This window comes from Ambystoma mexicanum, chromosome 10 (assembly GCF_040938575.1).
Source record: "Ambystoma mexicanum isolate Mex_15411 chromosome 10, UKY_AmexF1_1, whole genome shotgun sequence".
In the NCBI taxonomy this organism is placed as follows: Eukaryota; Metazoa; Chordata; class Amphibia; order Caudata; family Ambystomatidae; genus Ambystoma; species Ambystoma mexicanum.
In genome coordinates this window covers 273,502,110-273,528,962 of record NC_090932.1, presented here as the reverse complement: position 1 = coordinate 273,528,962, position 26,853 = coordinate 273,502,110, and the positions used below count along the sequence as shown (strand labels likewise).

At 46.1% G+C, this 26,853-nt stretch overlaps 1 protein-coding gene across 3 annotated transcripts in view; it reads left to right on the top strand.

Annotated features, from left to right (window-relative positions):
• Window positions 1-26,853, top strand: part of KLHL24 (kelch like family member 24) — a 211,490-nt gene that overhangs the window by 130,739 nt on the left and 53,898 nt on the right. For all 3 annotated transcript variants that reach the window (XM_069617834.1, XM_069617836.1, XM_069617835.1), the window contains exon 6: window positions 22,738-22,926. In XM_069617834.1, the coding sequence (XP_069473935.1) occupies window positions 22,738-22,926 (189 nt within the window). The remainder of the gene's footprint in view (window positions 1-22,737; window positions 22,927-26,853) is intronic.

The window sequence follows — 26,853 nt, the reverse complement described above, 5'->3', positions numbered from 1 at the left end:
TGGGCTTCTCCCTCAACTTAAAGAAGTCCCAGTTGACGCCAACTCAGAGGCTCCAGTACATCGGAGCAGTGCTCGACACGTCCCTGGGGCAGTGTTTTCCTCCCCAGGTGAGGGCTCATCACATTCAGCAGATGGTGCACAAGTTTCAGCTTGCCCAGAGTCTCCCAGCATTCGAGTTCTTGAGATGGCTCTGCCTCATGGCATCCTGCATTCTTCTGGTGACAGAGGCCAGGTTGCGGATGAGATCTTTGCAATGGGCACTCAAGCTCCAGTGGTCTCAGTCCTCCGGCAGGTTGTCGGACCCTGTTCAGATGCCGTCCTCGGTCGCCGAAGAACTTCTGTGGTTGGCCGTCAAAGACAATCTGATGAAGGGGGCTCCATTTTGGCTACCCTGGTCGGAGGTGACGATCGTGACGGACGCATCCCTCAAGGGATGGGGAGCTCATGCCAACGAGTTGACAGTCAGGAGTCGTTGGTCTCTGTCGGAGTCCAGACTCCATATCAATCTGTTGGATCTGAGGGCTGTCAGGCTAGCCCAGAAGGTTTTTCTGCCGACTGTGCGAGGGAGGAATGTCCTGATCCTGACGGACAACACGGTGGCCATGCACTACCTCAACAAAAAAGGGGCGGGGCAGGGTCACTTCCTCTGTGCAGGGAGGCGATGCAGCTCTGGTTATGGGCAATCCAGCAGGAAGTTTCGATCTCGGCAGTTCATCTGGTCGGAGATGAAAATGAGATGGCGGACGCTCTGAGCAGGCAGAGCATGATCTCTCACGAGTGGGAGTTGGCTCAGGAGATTCTCCTGGAGATCCTTGCCCTTTGGTGGACCCCTCAAGTGGATCTCTTCGCCTCCAGTGTCAACCGGAAGTGCGAGAGGTTCTGCTCGTGGGAATTTCCTCCAAAAGGAGCCTTAGGAGATGCGTTCATGGTGGAGTGGTCATTCCCACTGCTGTATGCGTTTCCTCCAGTCCCCATCATCCCGCAAGTACTGCAGAGGTTACGGAGGGTCGGTTCCCGGATGATCCTCATTGCTCTGGCGTAGGCCCGGAGGACGTGGTACCCGGACCTTCTCGACTTGTCCATCTGCCCTCCAAGTCGTCTTCCCTACCGAGACAATCTGCTCTCATGGGAGGGGGGTCAGGTTCTCCATCCAGAGGTCAGATCCCTCAACCTTCACGCTTGGTTTCTGTAAGGTTGAGGTATAAGGATTGGGACCTCCCTGAAGACGTGATGGAGGTGTTGCTCTCGGCCAGACGGCCAGCAACAAAGTCCCTGTACCGTTGCCATTGGTGTAAGTTCTGCGACTGGTGCAGGGTGTTAAGAATGTGGATCCTTTTGCATGCGACATTCCCAAGGTTCTGTCTTTTTTGCTTTCTTTGGCCCACAGGGGCTTGCAAGTGGGTATCGTTAAAGGTTACCTGGCGGCGCTGTCCAAATTTAAGCGCTCGTCTGAAGAGTGTTCCTATTTTAAAGTTAGTAGAACCTGACGCGTGAAGCAGGAAACCAGATTGTTACGTGCTTGCAGCGCTTATGAGTCTGATGGGACACTCTGACAACACGAGATCAGTGCACGCCTTCCGACGATAGTATATTAAGCCTTAATGCCCAGATTTGAAAAAGGCACACCTAGGGTGCCGAAACACGTGTCATCCTTATGGGCTATCAATAAATATAAGATGAATTAAGAAAAACTGGTTTTGGTTGATACCTGAACTTCACTGTGGCGCAGTAATAGATGGGCGCAGAAACCCTTTTTCTATTTTAAAATTCCTTTAATTTCTCAGTTTCTGAAAGGGCTCACTAATGTGTTCCCTCAGTCACCTTTCCAGGTGCCCGGTGTAACGCTCACCTGATTCCCGCAGAGGCGCCGGTCTTGACTGGGTGAATGCCGTATCTTCAAAGGTGATGTGTAACACACGGTTGGCTCTTTGGGCTGGACCTTTGTGCACTGTATGTCTGACTCGAAGAGTAAGATGTCTGCAGATAGAAAATATGGGATTAATGAACTGGGGTTATTGGGTGCCTCTCTCCTCTTCCCTTTGTCTTCTCCTGTAGAACCCCGAAGGTTAACACCCTCACCTTAGGTAAGTGAACGCCGAGCTCTCCATCTGCCTCGGGGCAGGGTGCCGTAACCAGTTTCTTCACTGGATAAGGGTGCAGGCCTCTTGACCTCAGAGGACTGCTGTCTGTCGTTAACTGCACGAACGGTAAGTTCTGGGCACTTCAAATGTCTTAAAAGTCTTTTGTAATGATATCTCTTGTTTTGCAGGGTTCCGGCGATGGCGGATGGCGGGCTGATGAGAGTTGAGGATCGAACCCGCGTGAGGAATAGAAGCGCCTGGAAGCACGTAAGTAAGCGCTTGTAGCCTGCTTCACGATGCGCACTAACTGTCCCTTTTATCTTGCAGGTACAAGTTCGGAGCTTTAGAGAAGCTGAAGGGTGCTGGAATACCCACTGGATTCGGCGTGGGAAGGAGTAATGGCACGTGAGTAATAAAGTTGCCCAATGTCTTTAAACGCACCTTCTTTTGTCTTTCAGATGCGGGATGCAGCGCCGAAGGCCTCCGGAGCGTGCGAAGAGCTGGTAAGCTTTTGTCTTTCAGATGCCGGAATGCAGCGCGAGGCGTTGGTGACAGCCGATGGACCAGGTAAGAGATGCGCTGCCACTGAAGACCGTAGTGCTAACCTGTTCTTTCTTTGTCTTTACAGGTGCTGCTGAAGACTGGATTCCAGGATGGTAAGCCTTTGTTCCCTTAGGCCCAGGATCAGAAGCAGAAGACACGATGAGCGTTCTGCTGCAGAGAATGCAGAATAACGCAAAGCAAGATTCATCCATCGGGTGTGGTTTAAATAGCCTCCTGTAGTGCTTAGATGTCTCCTTCCACAGCCACGCCTAGGTAAGAAAAGAGTTCCTGCTTTCCAGAAGAGTTCCAGTGTTCTGAACCTATGGAGTGGCTCCTGCCCCACCCAACAGGAAAAGTAGTCCCAAACAGAAGAGGATCAGGGGTTCAACTGGCAGGTAAGTAAGCAGCATGGTCTGCTGCAGGTAAGTCCACCCAAGCATTATGAGCCCGGCGCTTCCAGCGCTGGGACTGGGCATCTTTATGAGCCTGGTGCCACTGGCGCCAGGACAGGGTCCAAAAGGTCCCAATTGGGACTGGCTGGCACTCGGAACCGGGGTTATGGGTCTGCTTCCAAGGGAGTCGGGCAAGTCCTGATCTTTTGGAAGCAGAGATCATGACAGCACCCCCCCCTCAAGGCCCCTCCCAAACCAGGCTTCTCCGGGGGTTTGGGCTTGTTAGGAAATGTTCGATGAAATCTTTTGATTAGACGAGGCGCGTGGACATATTCTGCAGGTTCCCAGGATCTTTCTTGGGGACCATAGCCTTTCCAGTCAATCAGGTAAAATAGTTTAGATTTGGAGATCTTGGAATCCAGGATGCTTTTGACTTCAAACTCGAGTTCTCCATCAACTAGAATAGGTTTTGGAGATGTAGTTAGTCGGGTTTGAGGTTGCACGGGTTTTAATAGAGAGACGTGGAAGACCGGATGTATCTTCATGTGAGGGGGCAAGTCCAACTTGACCGCTACTGGATTTACTATGGTAGTGATGGAATAGGGACCAAGGTATCTTGGGTTGAATGTGCGTGGTCCTTTTAGAGGTAGGTATTTGGTGGATAATCAGACTTGATCTCCTACTTGATATTGGGGGGCTTCCTTCCGATGTTGGTCTGCTCCTTTCTTGTATTGTTCTTTAGCCCTTTGAAGGTGAGAAACGGCTTCCTTAAAGGCTTGGGTGATTGTGGAATGCAGGTGGTCTACTGCTGGTGTTCCAAGATCTTGGAGTGGATCCAACTCCGAGGTTCGAGGGTGACTACCGTATAAAAGAAAAAACGGGGGCTTCCCAGTTCCCGAGTGGACAGAGTTATTGTAGGCATATTCGGCTATCCAAAGTATATCTTTCCAAGTTTTTTCAGTTTGTTGTAGCATGCAGCGCAAATACTGTTCCAGAGTTTGATTGGTCCTCTCGGTTTGTCCGTCGGTTTGAGGGTGGTGGCTGGTCGAAAGTCTCACATCAATTTGAGCCGACCGACAGCAACTTCGCCAAAAATGAGAAATAAATTGACTACCTCGATCCGAAATTAGAACTGAAGGAAAACCGTGCAGTCGGACGATGTTTTCGAGAAATTCTCGGGCCAGAGTTGCTGCTGTTGGTAAGCCTTTGAGTGGAATGAAATGCGCCATCTTGGAGAATAGATCCACGATTACTAGGATCGTATTGTATCCGGAGCATGGAGGTAGATCGGTGATGAAGTCCATAGAAAGCGTATGCCAAGGGCGAGGCGGGATGTCAATAGGGCGTAAGAGGCCGGCTGGTTTTTCCTTTTGACTCTTGTTTTGGGCGCATACTCCACAGGACATTATAAAGTCTCTGATATCTTTTTTCCAAGACGGCCACCAGAAGTAGCGCTTGATCTTTTCCGAGGTCTTGGTCATACCGGGATGTCCTTCCATTAAAGAATCGTGATAACAAGAGATTACCTTTTTCTGTAAATCTGTGCTGGGCAGGTATAACCGTTCTTGGAAATATAATAGGTTGTCCTTCACCGTAAAGTCCTTTCCCTACAGATGCCAATTCTGTATGTCTGCTGGAGTTACCAGTAGCCTGGCTTTATCCTTAACTTCCTCTATGGATTGTGTGGCGATTACACCTAGAATTCTTTGTTCGGGAATGATAGGTACAGGTTTAGGATTGATCAAATGTTCTTCCACTCCCATCCGAGAAAAGGCATCAGCTTTACCGTTTTTTGTACCAGGTCGATAGTTAATTATGAAGTCAAACTCGGCAAAGAATAGTGCCCAACGGAGTTGCCTAGAGGATTGAGCTTTTGCGGTTTTCAAATATTGCAGGTTTCGGTGATCTGTAATCACAGTAACGGTGTGTCGGGCCCCCAGAAGATAATGCCGCCAAGCCTTAAAGGCGGACTTGATAGCTAGAAGTTCCTTATCAGTAATAGTGTAATTGATTTCAGGAGGCGAGAATTTGCGGGACCAAAATGCCACGGGATGCAACTGATTGGTTACTAGGTCCTTTTGTGATAGAACTTCCCCCATGGCAAGGCTCGAAGCATCAGTTTCAACGATGTAGGGGAGTTCTGGGCGAGGATGTTTTAAGATCGGTGCCGAGATAAATCTAGTCTTCAAATTCTGGAAAGCTTGTTCCGCCTCGGTAGACCATTCAAAACGTTTGTTTTTCTTTAACAAGGCGGTGATGGGCTGGACTATTCGAGAGAATTCGGGGATAAACCTGCGGTAAAAGTTAGCGAAGCCTAACATGCTTTGAACACCTTTTACAGAGGATGGCGATGGCCATTTGAGAACTGCATCGACCTTCTTTGAATCCATACGCACTCCGCTAGGTGATAATATGAATCCCAAGAATTCAACTTCAGTCACGTTGAAAACACATTTTTCCAACTTAGCGAAAAGTTTGTGTTGACGCAATCTCTCGAGGACCATTTTCACGTGTTTCCGATGTTCAGTTTCCGATGAAGAATAAACGAGGATGTCGTCAATGTAAACAACAACACATACATCTATGAGCTCTCTGAGGACATCGTTCATAAAATATTGAAAGGCGGCCGGGGCATTGCAAAGTCCGAAGGGCATGACCTGATATTCAAATAGCCCATACTTGGTGCGGAAGGCCGTCTTCCATTCATCGCCCTCTTTTACTCGTACCAAGTGGTAGGCTCCTCTAAGATCCAGCTTTGTATATATGCATGCTTTTCTGACTTGGTCCAGGAGTTCAGGGATCAAAGGTAACGGATATCTATTCTTAACGGTGATCTGGTTCAGGGCGCAATAATCTATACAAGTTCTAAGGTCCCCTTCTTTTTTTGGAACGAAGAACAAAGCTGAGGAAGCAGGGGACTTGGAAGGACGAATAAACCCATTCGCTAGGTATTGATCCAGGTATTGTCGGAGGTGAAGATTCTCAGGCTCGGTGAGGGCATAAATTCTACTACAAGGAGGAGTAGATCCAGGTATCAGGTCTATCTGGCAGTCATAAAACCTATGAGGAGGTAGAGAGTTAGCCTGATCCTTCCGGAAAACATCTTGGAATTCTAGGTATTCAGGAGGTAACTGAGGAGCCTCCGAGGAAATTGCTGCCAGTGCAACACCAGGTCGAGGGTGACAAGTAGAGACACATTCTGGAAACTGAACCGTTCTTGCTCGCCAATCGATCTGAGGATTGTGCTTCTCTAACCAAGGAATTCCTAGAATAATCTGGAACTGAGGGGCCTTGATCACATCGAACACGATCTTCTCATGGTGTCCATCTTGACTTACTAGCGTCACTTCTTGGGTGGTATGCGTTACTAGTCCGGAGGCTATCTCCGTACCATCCACCGTAGTAATGACGTCCTTTACAGCCTTTGGACAAAGAGTCAGATTCATCCTCAAAACCATTTCATGATCCACATAATTGCCGATGGCACCGCTGTCGACGTAAGCTTCAATCGCATGTAATCGATCCGGATGTTCAGGGCTAATGAGGACCATAGGTATCACGAAATGCGAGGTCACGGAACTGGTTTTAACGCTCGGCAAGAGGACCTCTATTCTTGTCGGGCGAGGTTGTTTCCCTGCTCAGAGTTTGTGACCCTGGTAACTGCAGCTCCTACTGCCTTCTTGGCTGGTTTCACCGGACAGTCTCGAAGAAAGTGCCCCGAGTTTCCGCAATAGAGGCATAATTGCAGCTGTTTTCTCCTTTCCCGCTCCTTTTGTGTTAGTGGTCCTTTCAGGCCCCCTATTTGCATGGGTTCCCCGGAGTCCACTCCTTTGGTAGGAGTTGGTGGTTTGGAAAATACTCGAGCATCAAACTTGGAATGATCGGCCTTCCTGTTCTGCAGTCTGTGGTCAATTTGAACGACTAAGTCAATATAGTCCGAACAGTCTTGCGGGGGATTCACTACTTGGGCTAACACATCTTTGAGCTCTCCACGTAGACCTCTATAAAACAGCGTAATCCTTTTGTCCTAAGGCCATCGAGTTTCCACTATCAGTCTGTTGAAAGACGCAATATAAGCCAAAAGGTCTTGATTACCCTGTCGCAATGAAAGGAGCTCATTGTCCAAGGCCTGCCCCTGTGAATGTCTTGCAAACAGTTTTTCCATACTGAGCTGAAAAGCTTGAAAATCATGGAGAACCAGATCATCTTGATTAACTAGAGGGATCGACCAGTCTGCCGCATTGCCACTAAGGTACGAAAGCACGAAAGCTACCTTAGCTTGATCAGTTGGAAAGGCTGCTGGCCGGCATAAGAAGTGCAACCGGCACTGATTAATAAATACTGCAAACCTCTTTGGGTCACCAGAAAATCGTTCGGGCGAAGCCAGAGGTACATTCCCAGGTAGGTTGATCTGCACTGGGTTCGTAGAGGATGTTGAAGGAAGATTTGCCCCTGATGCGGGTAACGGAGTTTGTCCGGCTTGTGACTGTAGCAATTGTCTAGCGAGATCGTCTGTTCGCTCCTTGGAAATAATCAGTTCCCTTCTTAGAGCATTTGTTTCCTGACGGGCTGCATGCACTTCTGCTCTTAGTTCCCCAAGTAACTGGGCTAGCTGGTCGGTATCCGAGGTTTCCATAGCGCCTGGGTGGGAGTTTTGCGATAGGCTTTGCGTTCTGTAACGCTCACCTGATTCCCGCAGAGGCGCCTGTCTTGACTAGGTGAATGCCGTATCTTCAAAGGTGATGTGTAACACACGGTTGGCTCTTTGGGCTGGACCTCTGTGCACTGTATGTCTGACTCGAAGAGTAAGATGTCTGCAGATAGAAAATATGTGATTAATGAACTGGGGTTATTGGGTGCCTCTCTCCTCTTCCCTTTCTCTTCTCCTGTAGAACCCCAAAGGTTAACACCCTCACCTTAGGTAAGTGAACGCCGAGCTCTCCATCTGCCTCGGGGCAGGGTGCCGTAACCAGTTTCTTCACTGGATAAGGGTGCAGGCCTCTTGACCTCAGAGGACTGCTGTCCGTCGTTAACTGCACGAACGGTAAGTTCTGGGCACTTCAAATGTCTTAAAAGTCTTTTGTAATGATATCTCTTGTTTTGCAGGGTTCCGGCGATGGCGGATGGCGGGCTGATGAGAGTTGAGGATGGAACCCGCGTGAGGCATAGAAGCGCCTGGAAGCACGTAAGTAAGCGCTTGTAGCCTGCTTCACGATGCGTACTCACTGTCCCTTTTATCTTGCAGGTACAAGTTCGGAGCTTTAGAGAAGCTGAAGGGTGCTGGAATACCCACTGGATTCGGCGTGGGAAGGAGTAATGGCACGTGAGTAATAAAGTTGCCCAATGTCTTTAAACGCACCTTCTTTTGTCTTTCAGATGCGGGATGCAGCGCCGAAGGCCTCCGGAGCGTGCGAAGAGCTGGTAAGCTTTTGTCTTTCAGATGCCGGAATGCAGCGCGAGGCGTTGGTGACAGCCGATGGACCAGGTAAGAGATGCGCTGCCACTGAAGACCGTAGTGCTAACCTGTTCTTTCTTTGTCTTTACAGGTGCTGCTGAAGACTGGATTCCAGGATGGTAAGCCTTTGCTCCCGTAGGCCCAGGATCAGAAGCAGAAGACCCGATGAGCGTTCTGCTGCAGGGAATGCAGAATAACGCAAAGCAAGATTCATCCATCGGGTGTGGTTTAAATAACCTCCTGTAGTGCTTAGGTGTCTCCTTCCACAGCCACGCCTAGGTAAGAAAAGAGTTCCTGCTTTCCAGTAGAGTTCCAGTGTTCTGAACCTAGGGAGTGGCTCCTGCCCCACCCAACAGGAAAAGTAGTCCCAAACAGAAGAGGATCAGGGGTTCAACTGGCAGGTAAGTAAGCAGCATGGTCTGCTGCAGGTAAGTCCACCCAAGCATTATGAGCCCGGCGCTTCCAGCGCTGGGACTGGGCATCTTTATGAGCCTGGTGCCACTGGCGCCAGGACAGGGTCCCAAAGGTCCCAACTGGGACTGGCTGGCACTCGGAACCGGGGTTATGGGTCTGCTTCCAAGGGAGTCAGCAAGTCCTGATCTTTTGGAAGCAGAGATCATGACAGCCGGTTGGTATTTGAACCTTGTTCTCAAGTTTCTGATGGGTGCTCCGTTTGAGCCTTTGATTCATGCCCTTTGAGACTGTTAACTCTTAAAACTGTATTGTTGGTTGCGGTCACTTCTGCTCGCAGAGTGAGTGAGTTACAGGCACTTTCAGTTAAGCCACCCTTCACTGTGTTTCATAAGGACAGGGTTGTCCTTAGAGTTCGTCCTTCCATTCTTCCGAAGGTGGTGTCGAAATTTCATTTAGGCCAGAAGGTTGTTCTTACGGCGTTTTATCCTCCTCCACATGCTGGTAAGGAAGAGGAGAGGCTCCATAGGCTCTATCCTAGGAGAGCGTTAAGCTTTTATATTTCACGAATGTCCCGGGTCAGAGTGGACAGTCAACTCTTCATTGGTTACGCTGGAAAGCGTTTGGGACAGGCTGTGACGAAACAGACGTTGTCTCGCTGGATTATTCTGGCTATTTCTGAGTGTTACCGCTTGACGGGTAAGGACCCACCGGTCGGCTTGTGGGCCCATTCTACCAGGGGTATGGCTACCTGTACTGCCCTAAAGAGGGGTGTTCCTATTCGTAACACCTGTGATCAGCCACCTGGGCTTCGGTACATACTTTTGTACGTCATTTCTCCTTCGATTCCATCCGTGGGCAGGATCTGGCCTTTGGCAAGGCGGTCCTTTACTCCGCAATTTGATTGGTCATTCTAAATTTCTGTTTTCTAAATTCTTTTCCCACCTCCTGGCATTGGTACTGTTTTGGGAGTCTGTCATAGATATGGAATACGTCGGAGGACCCAATCCCCTCGAAGAACAAGTTGCTCTCTTACCTGGTAACGTTCTTTCGATGGGATGGTCCGATGACGTATTCCTTATCGCTCCCTCCCTGCCTTTCCCGCTACCGAATTTCTTATGCGATTGCAGCTTACGTTTCCGCAAGGCTTTGTGTGTCAGATTGGCAGAAGACTGGTGCCACACGTTCTGGGAAAAAACTATAACTGAGGCTGCGGGTGTCGTGCGTCCTACTTATAACATCCAGTGACGTCGGCCGTCAGAGGAGGTCCTCGAGGGTGGCGTATCGACGTCATCGATGCAGGACGCAGATGCCGAAGATTTTCCGAAGCAGCACAGCTGTGGTGATTATGTCATAGATATGGAATAACGTTGTCGGACCATCCCATTGAAAGAACGTTACCAGGTAAGACAGTCACTTGTTCTTCTGGCTGAAATCACAGCCCTACGAAGCTCGATTGAAACCAAGGTGGATGAAGTGAAGACTGATCTCAGTCTGTTGCAGCAAGATGTGCATCCCTGTCTGAGCGGGTGACGCAGAACGAAGCCACTCTAGCTCAATAGACAGCCTACACTAGAAATTTAGATGTGACAGTGCAAGAGCTAGTGAAACATAATGCTGTTCTGGAATTGCGCGAGGTTGAGGGGCCATCCCGGCACCACAACTATTCGTGTGCTGGGCCTTCGGAGAGCGAGGAAGGGTATGATCTCCCTATGTATATTGAGAACATGATCCTCCAGGAAATTGGCTCAGGGAAATTATCTCTGGGTTTCACCATTGAGTGAGCGCAGCTGTCACTGCAGCGTAGACCGACACTTGGCGCTAACCCGTGACATATTATAGCACGTGTTCTTAACTATCGTGATAAGGAAGTGATTCTCCAGCATTCTAGAGACAGAGGGTTGATGTGGCGTGGCAGTGTGAAAAATGCTATTTTCCTGACTACACCCCGCTGACTCCAAAAAAGAGGAACATGATCATCCCGACAAAAGAGAGGCTTTGAGTACTGGCGCTAAAATATATGCTCCTTTATCCTGCTAAACTGAGGGTGATCTACAAAGGGAAGGCTCTCTTTTTTGAAACCCCTGATGATGCTAACAGTTGGATGGACCTCACTGGATTGGGGTCTGGAACCTCTGATGGCCCCCCACATGGCCCCCCGAAAAATCTATGAGCCCTATACTTTCTGCACGGTGCACTACTGCGAACTCGAATAATGGCACGCTAGAGACATAATAGTTTGTTCTGCACCAAAGTCTCCAGATGAGGCACTTGTACAGGAAACCTTGCTGACCCTCATGGTGCGGAATTGTCTGGCACCCCCACGAACTTGGCCGATCAGGAGCGAACCACACACTGGGTTCCTCTGCCTGCTGACCTAATGGGGAAACTTTGTCATGTGGAGGCAGGTTGACTCGAACAGCGAGTTTGCATTTAATTGCAAATGTTTGTTTTGTTATTTGTTGGGCATTGCAAGTTTAAGTGCGGTATGGCATATTAAAGCTTGGGGCCATGAGGCCCCGTGTGGCCCGAAACTTGTTTCCTGAATGTCTTTTGTGTATCCAGGCTCTGCTCGGTTGGAGATGGTGGTGCTGTACTGATGTTGGAGGCAATGCATGGATGGTGAGTGGACTAACCTGTGTATGATATGGCACTATTGAAGATGCTGACGTGGAATGTCAGGGGTTTACACAGTTATTTGAGGCATAATAGGGTTTGATCCTACTTATGCATGAAAAGAATATCAATAGCACTATTACAGGAGACGCATTTGCTGCCTGAGGAACAACAGTGTGTGGTGTAGCGATGGGGTGGGCTATGTATCTATCTACTCGAGGTTTGCAAGGGGTATCTTGATATGGATCGATGGTGCTACCGCTTTTAAGCTGATAGATATGGATATTGATGTGGCGGGCAGGACGGTTGTGGTACATTGTCGCATTGAACATAGAGACATTCATCCAATCAGGCACAAGCTGCATACTTTAAGATGCTGTGTGGTAATTTGGCCCGTATAAGGGATGTGATCTTGATCTGGGGCAGAGACTTAAACTGCGCTTTAATAGATAGATCCAGCTTTGTAAGCGTGACTCTTTCCCTGCAGTGTTGGCCCTGCGGGACCTGTTGGAAGATTGGTGGATGTGTGGTGATCCTTGAATACAGGTAGAAGATTCTATTCCTTTTACTCTGTCCCACACAGGATTAACACTAGAATAGATTACCTGTTTGTTGGTGTGGAATTACTACAGGAGTTCACGCACACAACGTACTATGATAGGTCAATATCGGGCCATTCACCATTGGTGATACAGTGGGTCTGGGCGAGAACTCCATCCCCAATCCCAACATGGCGAATGGCCTTGCTTGATGAGAGCTTTTCGAGATTATTTGGATAATAGCATAACTGATTTTCTGCAGCGGAACGTTGGTAGTGTTGATACTGTACGCAAAGTCTGGGAGACTCTCAAAATGGTGGTCACTGGAGCATTAATTGCAAAATCTGGGGGAATTAAGAAGTCTTTACGGTTTGAGCTGGAGAAGTTGAAATCTAGTATTTATATACTGGGGGGAGGCGGGACATTGGTGCCAGAGAATGAGAGAGTACCCTTGTAGAGCTAGTGACGTGGTGTACTGAGGCCTGGGAGAGACTTCGTAAGTTTGACTATGATGCTTATACCTCCAGCCTCCATGAGGAGGGGGGAAAATCAGGGAGATTGCTTGCGTGGTTATGCAGGTCTGAGTCACTGTGTCGCCCCATTACGGAGATCATAGATGAATGTGGTGCCCTCTGGTGTTCCCAGGTGATGATTAATGATGCTTTTAGTGCATACTATCGGGCTCTCTATGGCTCTACGGGAACATAGCCATTGCAATGGTGTCCGACAAGTTGTCATTAATGCAGCTCCCAAAGCTTAACTCTGAACAGGCGTGTGCCATCGATGAAACATTGACGGTTGAGGAGATACAGGGAGGGATCCGTTCTCTGAAGACTGGGAGGCTCCAGGGGGGGTATGGTATTCCCTCAGAGTTTTACAAAGAATATGGTGATACCTTGGCCTCGATCCTACTTCATGTGCATGAGGAGGCATAACGTGTAGGCTATCTCCCTGAAAGTATGCAGGAAACCGTGATTATACCGGTCCTTAATCCGGGTAAAGACCAAACTCTGGAAATCTTTTAGACATCTCGCAATGCTTAATCAGGACGTCAAGATCCTTACTCCTTACGGCACTGTTGGCTCAACGACTTAACTGCGTAATACGCTCCCTGATACACGGGGATCAGACTGGTTTTGTGCCTGGCAGAAGTACCTCTGTGAATTTGCGTCGATTGCAACATGTTATCGAGAGTTCAAACTCCCATACTGCCCCCACGTGGTAGTGTCACTGGATGCCGTAAAGGTGTTTGATTTAGTTATAAGAATAAGTTATACCCTACCACGAATAGTTGGACCCCCAAGGATAGATTGCCCCCCTAGTATAGTTTTGCCCCAAGGATAGTCCTGAAATAACTCAAATCAACACAGCTCAAGCAAGTACCATTTGCTGAGATGTCAATCGTAAAAGAAATACTAAGCAAGGAAAAGATAACACGGCCCATACAATCCATGACATATAGAACAAAACCATTAAAAACCTGTGGACAACCAGATGGAAATAACAAAAAACAACTTCATCTGGAGAACAGAGTCAAAACAAAAAATCTACACCCAACCAGTGAGCACACAATGCGAGAAATGCCTGGCACTAGGAAAGGCAGGCACTCAAGAACGGGCCAAATAAGAACAAACCAGATGGAAGAAGACCAACTAGCCGTAACCACTGTGATGAATCTGGTGGAGTAATCACTGGGTCCCCAGCAGTCAGCTGCTCCCATGTGACCAGGGATTGCAGTCGCTATCTGATCCTGGCCCTGGGGTGGATATATGAGGGAGGATCACATGGGAGGAGACAGCTGTCGGGGGGAGATGGTGTCTCCATCATACAAGATGTAGTATTCTCCCCTTCCTCCTGAAGAAGACGTTATAATTCCCAAGTTCTTGATTTCTTGATGACTTGCTGTTCTCCCACAAATCCCCCTTATTGAAAAAAAACTGAAACCCCTTTTATGTCCCTATAGACAAAATCCTCGAAGCAGGCAAGATGCCTTGTAATATTACAACATCCGCCTGCTAGAGCCACCTCAGACTAAAAGGCAAAAGCGCAAAACAGGCTTAGCTGTGCCAAAAGAGCTATACATCAGAAGCGTGAAGAGTGAAGGCGAGCATTGTTTAATAATGGGTGAGGCGCTTCTTGAGCGGTGTCATGTTGTGAGGGTCCTGCGGGGAAAATATTCCATTAAGGGAAAGGTGGTGCACAAGTTTGGGGGGGTGTTTTGCCTATCAGAAATAGGGGGAAATGTAAGTGAAGTGAGTGCAAGTGTCTTATGAGGCAACAATGTATTCCTTAACGGATGTTTCATCAGAAGACCGGAATTACCCCTTTCCAAGATGGAAACTTTCCTTGAGGTCTGATTGGTTGCAGGCTCTAAAAAGGCAGCTCCTAGGGTTTGGTAGAATTCTTCACTGCCTTTCATTCAAGACATGAACTGAGCCGGTCATAGCATACAGGAGCTCGAGGCAAAATTAAGAATAAATAGTAATTCCAGAAAGAATCCATAGAAGAAATTAACCGACAATAATATTAAAGCTAAGTGTATTTATTTCTTTAGTTAATCTCTATTAGAACTCAGTTTAGGGTTTGTGAAGGTTATATTGAAAACAAGTAGTTTTGAGCTGTAGATCATTTTTAAAGCATTTAAAGCCTTATGCTTGCAAAGTAAACAGTAGTGGAAACAGATAACTGGGAAGATCAGTGGGCGCAGGAGCCCATTTTTGGCTTCTAATATTGCGCTTCTGAATGCACGAGTGGTGAGGCCTAGATGGTTAGAGGAAAGAACCTCTTTGCCGTGGGGACGACGTGCTGCAGGAAGAGTATTCTAGCAACATGGTAAAGAGGTTTCTGGAGCGTGGTGGGTGAATGCAGTGAATAGAAAGCAAACAAGAGTGTAGCTGCACACCAAATGTTTGCCTGAATTAAGCATTTATAATGAGCGCAGTGAACCGGAGGTCGAGTAGAAGAGGAGCACCTAATAGCGACATAGGAACATATAAATCAGCAGTGAACGTAGTCCGTGGCTGCGCAGCGTGAAAAGGTGTAAGGCAGCAGCATGCATAAATAGGCCAGTAAAGTAGTCTTGTGAAGAAAGATGCACAGAAAAATTATATTGTTTAAAAGTAGACTAATCAAAACTCAGCAATAGGCCAGGGTTGCAAGTTTGGTCAACAGAAGGCTCCCAAAAAGGGATAGGATATTAGATTGATTTAACAAGTCAAAAGAAACACAAAGAATACAACTACAAACACAGTCTAGACAAGAGTGGAAGAACTCTAATGAGACATCCAGTGAATCCCTCTCGCTAACACTTCATGAAGAGAAGTCCCAGAGCACAGAACAAACGGACCTTTCAGTGAAGATAGTAAGAGGATTCAGAGGTGCTTTCAAGCTCTAAGTACAGGCAGAAAGGTAACCTGGGAGAGCAGGAGGTCTACAGCTTAAGATTGGAGAGAGAGTCTTAAGCAAAGTCCTATCTTTTTTTGTTTTATCCACTTCCCCTTTCCCCCTGGGGTTTTCGGCTGAGCAGTAGTCACTAAAACCTGTGGAGTCCAGACCTTTGTAGGGGTTAGCAGGATTCTTCAGCCTTTTCGGGATCTGACAGAATGAAAGGCCCACATTGATTTTACTGCCCGAGTGAAGATGGAACCCAGTTTAGAGTTAACCTTGGGTTCTTTAGGGAAGATGTTGGCCAAGATGAGGGAAGAGTTGAGGGAATCAAGGAGGGAAGCACAGGTTTTAAATTCTAAAATTGAGGAGTTGAGATTGTGGATCGGAAGGACACCTGACCTACCAGAGCCGTCTACTACAGGAGGTGCCACAGGAACAGAACCCCCACAGTTGTTTCCTGAGGTAGGAGCTAGCTTGTTAGACCAGGTTGAGATTTATAAACAGTTAGTTAGCTATAGGTCTGGGGAAACATTCCTAGCTACACTCTTAGCTCCCCTAGAACTGTTTAGCGGAGAGCAGAGGAGGTTTAAGACATTCCTAATGCAGTGTGAGTTGCATTTTCTATGTCAGCCTGAAGCGTTCCGACAGAAGCTATTAGAGTGGCATATTTAATCTCATATTTGTCGGGTGAAGCAGCAACATGGTTGGTTCCTTTGGTGGGTAGGGCAGCTACTGAGTTACGTGGCTGTAATTTATGTAAGTTTTGTAATATGATTGATCAGCGTGCACTGTCTCAATGTGTGGGTGGGGAGTTGTTAGAGCTGCAACAGGGAAGCAGTGATCTAGTCACCTACATTACTCCGTTCCAGGTGTTGGTTCTGGAAAGTGGCTGGCTGGAGAAGAAGAGGTCTTCTCTGTTTTACAGGGGGTTATAAGAGGAGTTGAAAGATGCCCTAGCAGTCATGGTAGAGAGGCCGACGTCTTCTGAAGAACACATTAATTTGGTAATGCAGTTGGAAACTATATTAAACAGGACACGTTTTGAGTGGAGGAGACGTGGGCCTGAGAGTAGGACCTGGGTGAGAAGTTAGAGACTGAAGGTGGAGTTTCTAGTTGGAGAAGTCAAGGGAGGACTAGTGCAAGTGAGTCAGTTAAGACCCTCTTTGACCAAGGAGGAAAAGGATAGACGTAGGATGGGAAACCTCTGTCTGTATTGTGGAGATAGTGGTCACTTTGTGGGAAAATTCCCTTGAACCCCCTGAAGATTTTCACCTTCATCTTTCCCGGCAAAGGGACAACAACAGGTGACAAATACAATACAGACGCTGGTGCCACATATCACGTTAAACGTATGCTTAAATTGGGAAGGCAAGTTGAGGTGTGGTGGTCCATGTGTGATTGATTCGGGTGCCACAGAGAAAATCATGGTCAAGAAATTGGCTAGATGTCTTGGGGTTCCTATAGTGTTGAAAGAGATTCCGGAACAGGTCAGAGTGGTAGATGGTACTCAGTTATCGTCAGGACCCATTAAACAGAATTGTTGGGAGTTAAGTTGGTAGGTGGGCACTGGGAGGAGATATGTTTGAGCTTATTGATGCTCCTCAATTGCAAATAATTCTGGCCATGCCGTGGCTTATGTTACACAATCATAAAATAGACTGGGGTAAAAGAACAGTGGAGTTAGACTTGCAGTATTGTTTGGAACAATGTTTGCTTGGAAGTGCTCATGGAGAAAGGAGGGTTGAGGAGTCTGCAGTAGGGGTCTGTTTGACCTGAAGTGCTTTTGATAAACATTTACTAGAGGCTATAGTAGGAGTCCTGCCAGATTGCTATCATGATTTCGAGTATGTTTTAATGAGCAGGAAGTGGGTGAATTGCCTCCACATCGCTCTTATAACGCAAGATTGATCTAGAAGATGGAGCTCTGATACCTTGTAGCAGAATATACGCACTAACTGAGAAGGAAAACAAACATCTGAAGGATTACTTGGAGGAACATTTAGCAAAAGGGTTCATTAGATATTCCCAGTCTCCTGCAGCATCGCCTTTGTTCTTTGTGCCCAAGAAGAAAAAAATCATGTGAACTTGTATAGACTACAGAGCCTTAAACAAGATAACTATTAAGAACCACTACCCTCTCCATTTGATATCAGTGATATTAGACAGAATTCAGGGCACAAAGATCTTCACTAAGTTGGACCTCAGAGGAGCCTTTCATTTAATAAGAGTTCGAGAAGGAGACGAATTGAAGATGGCTTTCAGAACCAGGTTTGGCCTCTTCGAGTACCAGGTGCTGCCATTCGTTTTTTTTTTAATGCCACGGCTGACTTCCAGTTATTTATTAATGAAGTGCTACGAGAATGCCTGGACATTTTTGTCGTAATTCATATAGATGACATTCATTTTCACAAAGAATTTAACTCAACATGTGGAGCACGTACAGAAAGTTTTGGATAAGTTAAGGGAAAACCATTTGTTTGCGAAATTAGGGAAAAGTCAATTTCACACTGAAAGGGTGGAGTTTTGGGGTTTTGTAATATCGCCAGAGGGCCTGGAGAGGGACAAGATCAAGATTCAAGCAGTGATAAATTGGCCAACACCCACCAGTGTAAAGGATATCCAAAGTTTCATCGGATTTGTGAATTTCTACCGAAGGTTCATTAGAGATTTTTCCCAGGTAGTCACACTGCATACTAAACCTCTGAAGTAAGGAGTGAAGTTTGACTGGAGTATTGAAGCAGAGGAAGCCTTTTAGTACTTTAAGGAGATGTTTACTACTGGGCCAATCTTGTTACATGCAGATGTGGAGCAGCATTTTTTCGTTGAGGATACTTCAGATGTTGCAATGGGGGCAGAGCTGTCACAGCAACATATTGTTACAGGTCAGCTTCATCCAGTGTCCTCCTTCTCCAAGAAATGTTCCCCTGCAGAAAGGAACTACACATTTCAGATCAGAAATTATTGGCTATCAAGCAACATTTGAAGAATGGAGACATTACCTTCTGGGAGCAGGACATAAGATGACGGTTCTCACCGATCACAGAAATCTAACTTACCTACGTTCAGCCAAGACCTTAATGCTGCATCAACTCCATTAGTCCTTGTTGTTTGCTGAGTATGACTTTGTCATTATGTTCAAACCTGGTCACCAGAATGGCAAGGTAGACGCTCCATCTAGATGACAGTCTGGTAGTGAAAAGGGGAATGCTTTAGCCCCACTTCCTTTGTTGGCGGATAAGAACTTCATATCTAGGGAGGTCCGAAAAGACACTGATTTTGCGGAACAAATTTGTCATCAGACGTCTACCTGAACAATTGGAGGAGTGGGCCAGAGAAGATCCTATGAGGCAGATCAAGGACGGTCTTCCCTATTCGGATTCTAAGTTATGCTCGCTTCTTGAGAGTCTGTGAGAGGAGGTGTTGAAACGATGCCACGAATCAGTGTTAGCAGGTCATCCTGGCTATAGAAAGGCACTTGAGTTACTTAGTCAAGAATTCTGATAGAAAGGAATGAGGGAAGATGTCTTGAATTACGTGAAGACCTTTGAAATATGTGATTGGGCCAAGACTGAGAATAGAAAGCCTGCAAATCTGCTAAAGTCGCTACTGATTCCTCCTCGTCCGTGGCTCATGTTTTCAATGGATAACAACGTGGATGTACCTCCAGATATGGGTTGTTCGACCATATTGGTGGTTGTGGACTTGTTAACTAAGCTGGGCACGTCATTCCGATTAAAGACGCTTCTACTGCTTCTTCTCTGGCACAGGCCTTCTTGCAAAACATAGTGAGGCTTCACGGTTTGCCCAGTGAAGTTATTTCAGACAGAGTGTCGCAATTTGTTTCAAAATTTTGGCAAATGTTCTGTAAGGAGTTGGCAATTAATATCAAGCTAACCTCAAGTTATCACCCTGAAGCCAATAGTCAGATTAAGGGAGTCAATCAGGAGCTGGAGAAGTATGTACGGTGTTATTTAAGACCTGGCGAAGGATGGGTGGAGTTATTGTGGCTCGCTGAATTTTGCTATAACAACACTGCAAAAGACTCTACTTCTATGTCACTGTTTTTTGTAAATTAAGGTTTTTATCCTCGTTTCTTAAGAGAAATAATCGTGAAGGAGGTTCAGGTCCCGGAGGGTGAGGGCAGGCTTCAGATAATGGGAGAGAATTTGAAAAAGGTGGTGTAAGCTTTGCAGAATAGTAAGATGAGTAATAAGAGTTTTGCAGATTTAAAACGTAGGGTCGCCACAAGATATCAGGTGGCAGATTCAGTCTGGTTATCTACCAAAAACATAGCCTTGAATGGGAGGAATATGTTTAGTCCACGCTTCATTGGGCCATTTAAGATAGAGTTTATCCTCCGGTGACAGTGAAGGTAACATTACCGCAGGGGTTAAAGATCCATCCCACGTTTCACTTTAGTTTGTTGAAGTCATCCTTACAGAAAACCAGCTTACAAGAAAGTCCTGGGCCAGTTTTGACGGAAGGTTCAGGGGAGGTTTATGAGGTGTAGGCGATTTGGCTGAGGATGTGCACGACCCTAGACTGGTGAAGAGTTTCCATCATAGAAATCCACAGAGACCTGGCCCTGGAACATGGCATTGCGGAGGGGTTACTGTCAGGGTCCTACACGAAAATATTCCAGGAAGAGAAAGATGGTGCACAAGGTTGAGGGGTGTTTTGCCTATTAGAAGTAGGGGAAATGTAATTGGAGTGAGTGCAAGTGTTTTATGAGATAACAATTAGTTAATCTCTATCAGAACTCAGTTTAGGATTTCTGAAGTTAATATTGAAAAAGAGTAGTTTGAGCTGTAGATAACTTTTAAAACTTTTAAAAAAAGCTTTAAAAGGGTTTTTAAAAAGGGGTTTTAAAAAAGCTTTTAAAAGCTTTTAAAGACTTGTGCTTGCAAAGCCACCTCAGACTAAAAGGTGAGAGTGCAAAACATGCTTAGATATGCCAAAACGGACAAACGTAAGAAGCGGAACAGTGAAGGCGAGCATTGTTTAATAATGGATGAGGTGCTTCTTGAGCAGTGTCATGTACGGTGAGGTTCAGTACATGTTGGTGTGTGGTTAAGAGCAATGGTTAATCATGGCATGAGCCAGTGGAGTACTTATATGGTCATGCTTTATTCCATTCTAAAAACCAATGCAGACACCAACATCACCTCACCACTAACATTACTAGACCTATCTGCAGCCTTCAACACAGTAAACCACAAAACCCACACTAAAAGATGTGGACGAATAGGACTCAGGCACAAAGCTTTACTATGGCTAGAATACTTTCTAAAAGAAAGAATGCAAATCAGCCAAACACAATGCAACTTGCTGAGTCCCCCTGGGGTCATTACTCTCACCACTGCTCTTTGACATCTACATGACTCCTCATCCATCTCATCAAAAGACATGCACTGATGTGCTACAACTACGCATACAACACACACATCATCTATAAAATCAGCACAAGAGATGAACTAGACCCATCCCTTACAACCTGCCTAACCGAAATAAATGAATGGATGAGCACCAACAACCTTAAACTCAATCTGGACAAACCAGAAATCATGATCACCCCTAACAACCTGTCAAACCAACTCCATGGCCTGTAGAAAATGGGAAATCGGCCTGAACCCTCCAAGGTAGTTAAAAACCTTGTTATACTAATGGCAGCTTAACTCTCGAACCACAAGTTAACACAGTAGTAAAGAAGTGCTTCTGCCACATCCACAGAAACAGATATTACCGTTCCTCACCTTCCAACATAGAACACTCACTGTCATCTCCCTTGTCATGTCAAGAATAGACTATGCAAAAGGCATCTATCTCAGAATGCTGGACCACCTCATCAAAAAACTACAATGAACCCAGAACACAGCTGCAGTACTACTGCTCAGTCTCACCAACAGAGAGCACATCACACCAGCACTCAAAATCTTAAACTGGCTACCGCTTAAAAATATACTTTTCTTCGAAACTCTGCGTAACCCAAAGATCAATCCACAGCCAAGGAGCAGAATTCATACAGGAACACATCTTACTTTGCAAACCAAGCCAAACAGTGAGATCCATCAACTGCATTTGCCTCGAACCAAAACAATGGTCAAAAAAGAACTTATGTGAATCAGCATTCTGCTGCATCCTGGCAAAACTTTGGAACACACTCTCGAAAGAAATCCGAGCAACAGAAGATCACCTAACATTCAGAAAATTACTAAAAGCATGGCATTCCAACTCACCAAGCTAAAAGGAAAGCTCAGTCAGAGAAAAACAGTCATCACAACACAAGAGAAACGACCAAAAACAAATTAGCCCTGGATACCCAAGGAACCAAGCCACTTCAACGCAGGCCACCATAGAAGAAACAGAGCCCTACATAACCAACATCACCAATAAGAGAAGGGCAAGGACATGCCTCATCACTAACCCCACTAACAATTTTCCAACTTCATGCATACTCACCCTAAAGCATTAAAACAAACACATACCAAGAGCAGAATACTGAATCCATCCAAACTACATAAAATCTGCAATCCCTCCTAAACCAAACTAACTACCCTAAACAAAACCACAATCTCACGAACCCCATACAGCCTCATACACAAAACACCACCAAACGATTACCAACCAAAAACAACTTCAGCACACAGTGACAATTCTTTCCGAACTGAAGCTACCAACCGCCCCTCAAAGCGCTCTTGCTCTCTCCCTCTCGATCCCACTAACTAACCCTCCGAACACCCTTTTTCTCTTCAGATCCACCAGAGTGCCTGGAGACCATGAAAATGGCAGCAGTGTGCATTATAAATCACCATGACATAACTGTAAAAAAGCTCCAGGTGGGCTAATCAGAGGTTCTTGTTGTGGAGTCCTGCTCTTGAAATAACAAATGCATTGTAAGATAACTTGCTGTATCTTGGTGGGTTGGTTAAGAGACGGCACATAGATCCTTTTCTGCTGTACATCTGTATAACATTTATGTTTACCCAAAACCAGCAAAGTAATGGTGTATTTAAAAAGGTTTGGAAAAAAACGCCACTCAAATGTGGAAGTACAATCATTCATTTGAGCTAAATCACACATGCCACAGCACCATATAGTAAAGATCACTGAAGGTTCACATCCAGACCCAATTGAAGAACCGCCTTTTATACCAACACAAGGTCGTTGGCTAATGTGTCATTTAAAGGGCATATACATTTCCTTAGGGCCATGGCATACATTGTCCAAAACCCTCCAGTGTACAGTTTATGTGGTGAATAAATGTTTTTAATAAATACAGATGTAAGTAAAACAATTCTCCCTATTCATTGCAGGTTTATGTGGTTGGAGGATATGATGGGCAGAATCGTCTCAGCAGTGTGGAATGCTACGATTCATTTTCAAATCGTTGGACGGAGGTAGCTCCTCTTAAGGAGGCTGTAAGTTCTCCAGCAGTGACCAGCTGCATGAGCAAACTGTTTGTGATTGGTGGGGGCCCCGACGACAACACCTGCTCTGACAAGGTTAGATATGCTACTTGACATTACTCTTGTGTATGGCGCAAGCAATCCAAACCCAAATATTCATGTGCTCTTTTGTGGCCAAATCCTAGCCTTACCCACCTCCAATGCAGGGCATGCAGTATATAAGCCACATTTCCAATGCTGCAGTCATCTCACTTTAATACGATACCTATATTTCTCACTATTTGTTCCCACTCTTGAGAGGTGTTAGATACAAAGGTGCTTTTGGGGGAGTGTTTGTACATTTTCAACAGGAATGTGAGCAATGATTTCCACCAATACCCACTTGATAGCTAATTTAGTTGTATCTTTTTTCCTTCCTTAATCTCATCTACGCTAGTGCTGCTGAGACCACTCAGAAAATAAAATTTCTCCTAATTTACTGTTGTGTTACCAATGGTTGCCTGTTAATGTATCAGAGCATGTTTGCTGCACCGTGTCACATAAATTCACCTGGGACCAAGAAGAAGGACAACACCACAGATTTATCACAATAAGGGATAGCTCAAATGAAAATTGAATTTTCCTTAACTAACAAAGGTCAGGATAGTTCTCTTTAAATGGGATTGGGTCCCTTTTCATTCAGAGACCTTCCACTTGCTTTCGGTACTACAGAGGGGGCATGGGGTAGGTGGTTATTCCCATAGGGTCAGGTGGCGAGAGATGGGCACAGGGCCATGGCCGTGTTGAGAGCAACATGGGGGAGTGGGGCAGCTTGCTGACCAATTGCTGGTGGGGACGTTAAATGTGAAGGGAATGAATGCACCTACAAAGCGATCCCTTATTACACATGAGTTTCGAAGGTTGAAATTGGATGTTCTGTTGATCCAAGAGACGAGGATGATAGCGGGCGAGGAGCGTTGCATTCCCTCTGGCCAGATTAGGCAGGTGTTTTGGAGTTCTGGTACAGTGAAGATCGGAGGAGTGGTGATTTTAATCCACAAAAGACTGCAGATGAGAGATCCACGTATTTAGAAGGGATTCGGGGGTGGGACGCGTTTTTTTGTTCCAGGGGAGGTATGTGTGGTGGTGATCTTGATTGCTTCACTATATTGTCCTAATCAGGGTCAAATGGGCTTCCTTGAGAGCACCGTACCTTGTATTTTGTGGGAGGCCAGGGGGCTGTTGTTGTTGGGGGGAGGCTTTAATTTATGGGTAGACCCAGCGATGGATCGACAAGCACTGAGGGGGGGATGTTCACCCAATTTGCCAAAAGGGCAGAGGAAATTGCCGGAATACTTCTCTCCGATGTGTGCTGACTGCTCCATCTGTGGGTGAGGGGATTTACCTTTTTCTCACAGCCGCATGGTACCTATACGCGTATTGATTACTTATGTGTTCAAAGGGAAATGTTGAGCAGAGTTTTGACTGGTGACATGGTCCCGGTCAGTTGGTCGGACCATGACTTGGTGTATATGCGGCTATCCATGATAAGTTTGTGGGTGCAGGATTCCACTCATTCATTTTCAAAGCTTTATTCGGCATAAAAACCATAAGTACTAATAAAAACACATTTACATTTGTACTTTAAAACAGAATAAAAAGAAAGCATACATAATAAAAGCAGATTAATACCTTCTGTATGCAAAGTTATGGCATCGTCATCGAATGGCACATTTTGAGCAGAGCACGCTTGCAGCCTCTTTATTAAAAGACATTCCCATAGACCTTCGCATGAGGAGCCAGGCGCGGTGCACATACGTTGCAGATGCAAAGACAGCTTTCCTTTCCGTGGAGCGCAGCAGTAGTTGGATGGCTTTCGGTGGTGGCACAAACACTTAATTTTATCAATAGTGGTTTTAAATACATGCGCCTTAAATTAAGAGCAATATGGCAGATTAGCACAACATGTATTAAGATTTCATCAGCAGAACCACACAGTGGGCAAAGTGCAGATCTTGTAATTTACCATGATCGAGTGACCCAAGCAGTGTGCAAAATCCCCAGTCTCATGCGGACAAACAAAGAGCACTCATAGACAGGGTGGATTTCCATCTAAAGACCCATTAAGTTCCCCATTGTTGCACCGGAGAAACACTTGGGTGCATTCTTCAGGAAAGCTCGTTTCGTTTCCAGCTGAAACAGATTTCCTTTTGGCATTTGCTTTGTGGTCTGCTTTGGAGAACTTCCAACAGTGCAGGGGGTTGTCCCAAAGAATTCTCATATCCCAGAAGTGCAGTATCTTTTTTACATGAACCAGCCAGCCACAACACTGTGCCCCCTCAAGAAGTAAAACATTATTTAAGGCTTCCCGATATGTTGCTAGTCCTGGGGAGGACCACAGTCTCACCCAATAAATCACAAGTTTCAATGCAATCTCCTCAGCTATGGGAAAAACGCATAAATACATTAACACCAATGAAGTTGGAGCACTGATCAGGAGCAAAAAAAGTTGTTTCAAAAACCTGTTCTTAGTACAAGACGGAGCAGACAATTTAATGTGGCCCCACAGTTCCGACCCGTATAAGGCTGCTGGCAGAGCTTGCTTAGCATAAAGCTCCAGAGCCAACGAAATTGCCCCACTGCCGTGGCTTTTGAAAAAAGAATGGACGCCACCACTGTATTTTCCCAAGCTCATCTTGGCCTTGGCCTTTTGGTCAGACCACCCCCCTGATTTATGGAACATAAGATGCAAATAATGAAAATATTTAACTTGTTCCAACACTGTCTTATCCTCCATAATGCTCAGGGGGGGGGGAAGATTTTCACAAAGGGAGGGTTAAAAAACAAAACGTTTGGGTTTTTAGCATTCATTTCAGTGCCAAGCTCCCTGCATTTACTCGTGAAGATAGCCAATCCTGCCTCTAAAATGTTCGGGAAGCAGCCAAAATAACAAAGTCATTAGCATAAAACGGAGTAGGCCATCTCCTTGTTACAATTCTTGGAGGGTCAACGGCACCCCCTTCTAGTGTGTCTATTATACCCTGTATGTAAATTAGGAAAAGCAGGGGCACCCCCGCACAACCCTCGTGCACCCCTATTTTCACGGCAAACAGGCTTGATAGCTCCCCCCTTGTTCCATAGCATACAGATGACTCAGTTTCTGAATATAGCAGTTTGATAGAGTCAACCACCAGCGTGGGTGCATTCCGTTCACCTAATACCCGCCAGAGTGTATTCCTTGAGACAGAGTCGAATGCTGACTTTGAATCCCAAAAAAAGCATACAGTTTTGTTTTTGCTAGAAATACATATTTTTGGATTAATAGAGTCGGGAGGAAGCAGTGGTTCACAGTACCTCTGCCAGCACAGAAGCCGGCTTGTGCTTCGATAATGATCCCTGCTTCGTCTACCCATTTTCGCGATCTAGTCAAGATAATATTACCAAATATCTTCCCAACATAGCCTAGTAATGAAATAGGGCGATAATTCTCTGGGAGAACCCTCCCCCTTTCTTGTAGATGGAACTATGATCGCCTCCCTCCAAGTCTTAGGAATTACTCCAGAATGGATAGCAGCATTAAAGACCTTGCATAAAATTGGGACCCAAATCATTGGTTCGTCTTTATAGAAGTCGACCGTTATGAAATCGGGTCCAGCCGCTTTACCCAACTTGTGGGAGCACAAGGTGTTTTCGACCTCGGCTGTTGAAATATATCATCTCCCAAATTTAGTCCCGACATTTCCTTTTTCCCCTAGGGCAGTACCTGCTAGTGGATCTGCACTCGCATACAGAGTAGAACCCACCATGTGTCAGCAGCAATACAGCATTATGGAATTTGGTCAGCATCCCTCTCGCTTGATGCTACCAACTCCAAAAACCATTGTTATTTCCCTGCGCTAATGCCATGTGCAGGGCTTCCCACTGTGATTTTACATACTGGCTTGTTTTCCTAAGAAGTAGGGCCTTGTAATTTGCCCTGGAATCTCGAAGGTGGTGCTTATCAAGGGCTACTCCAGATATTTAACTTAAAATAATGGCTTTTTT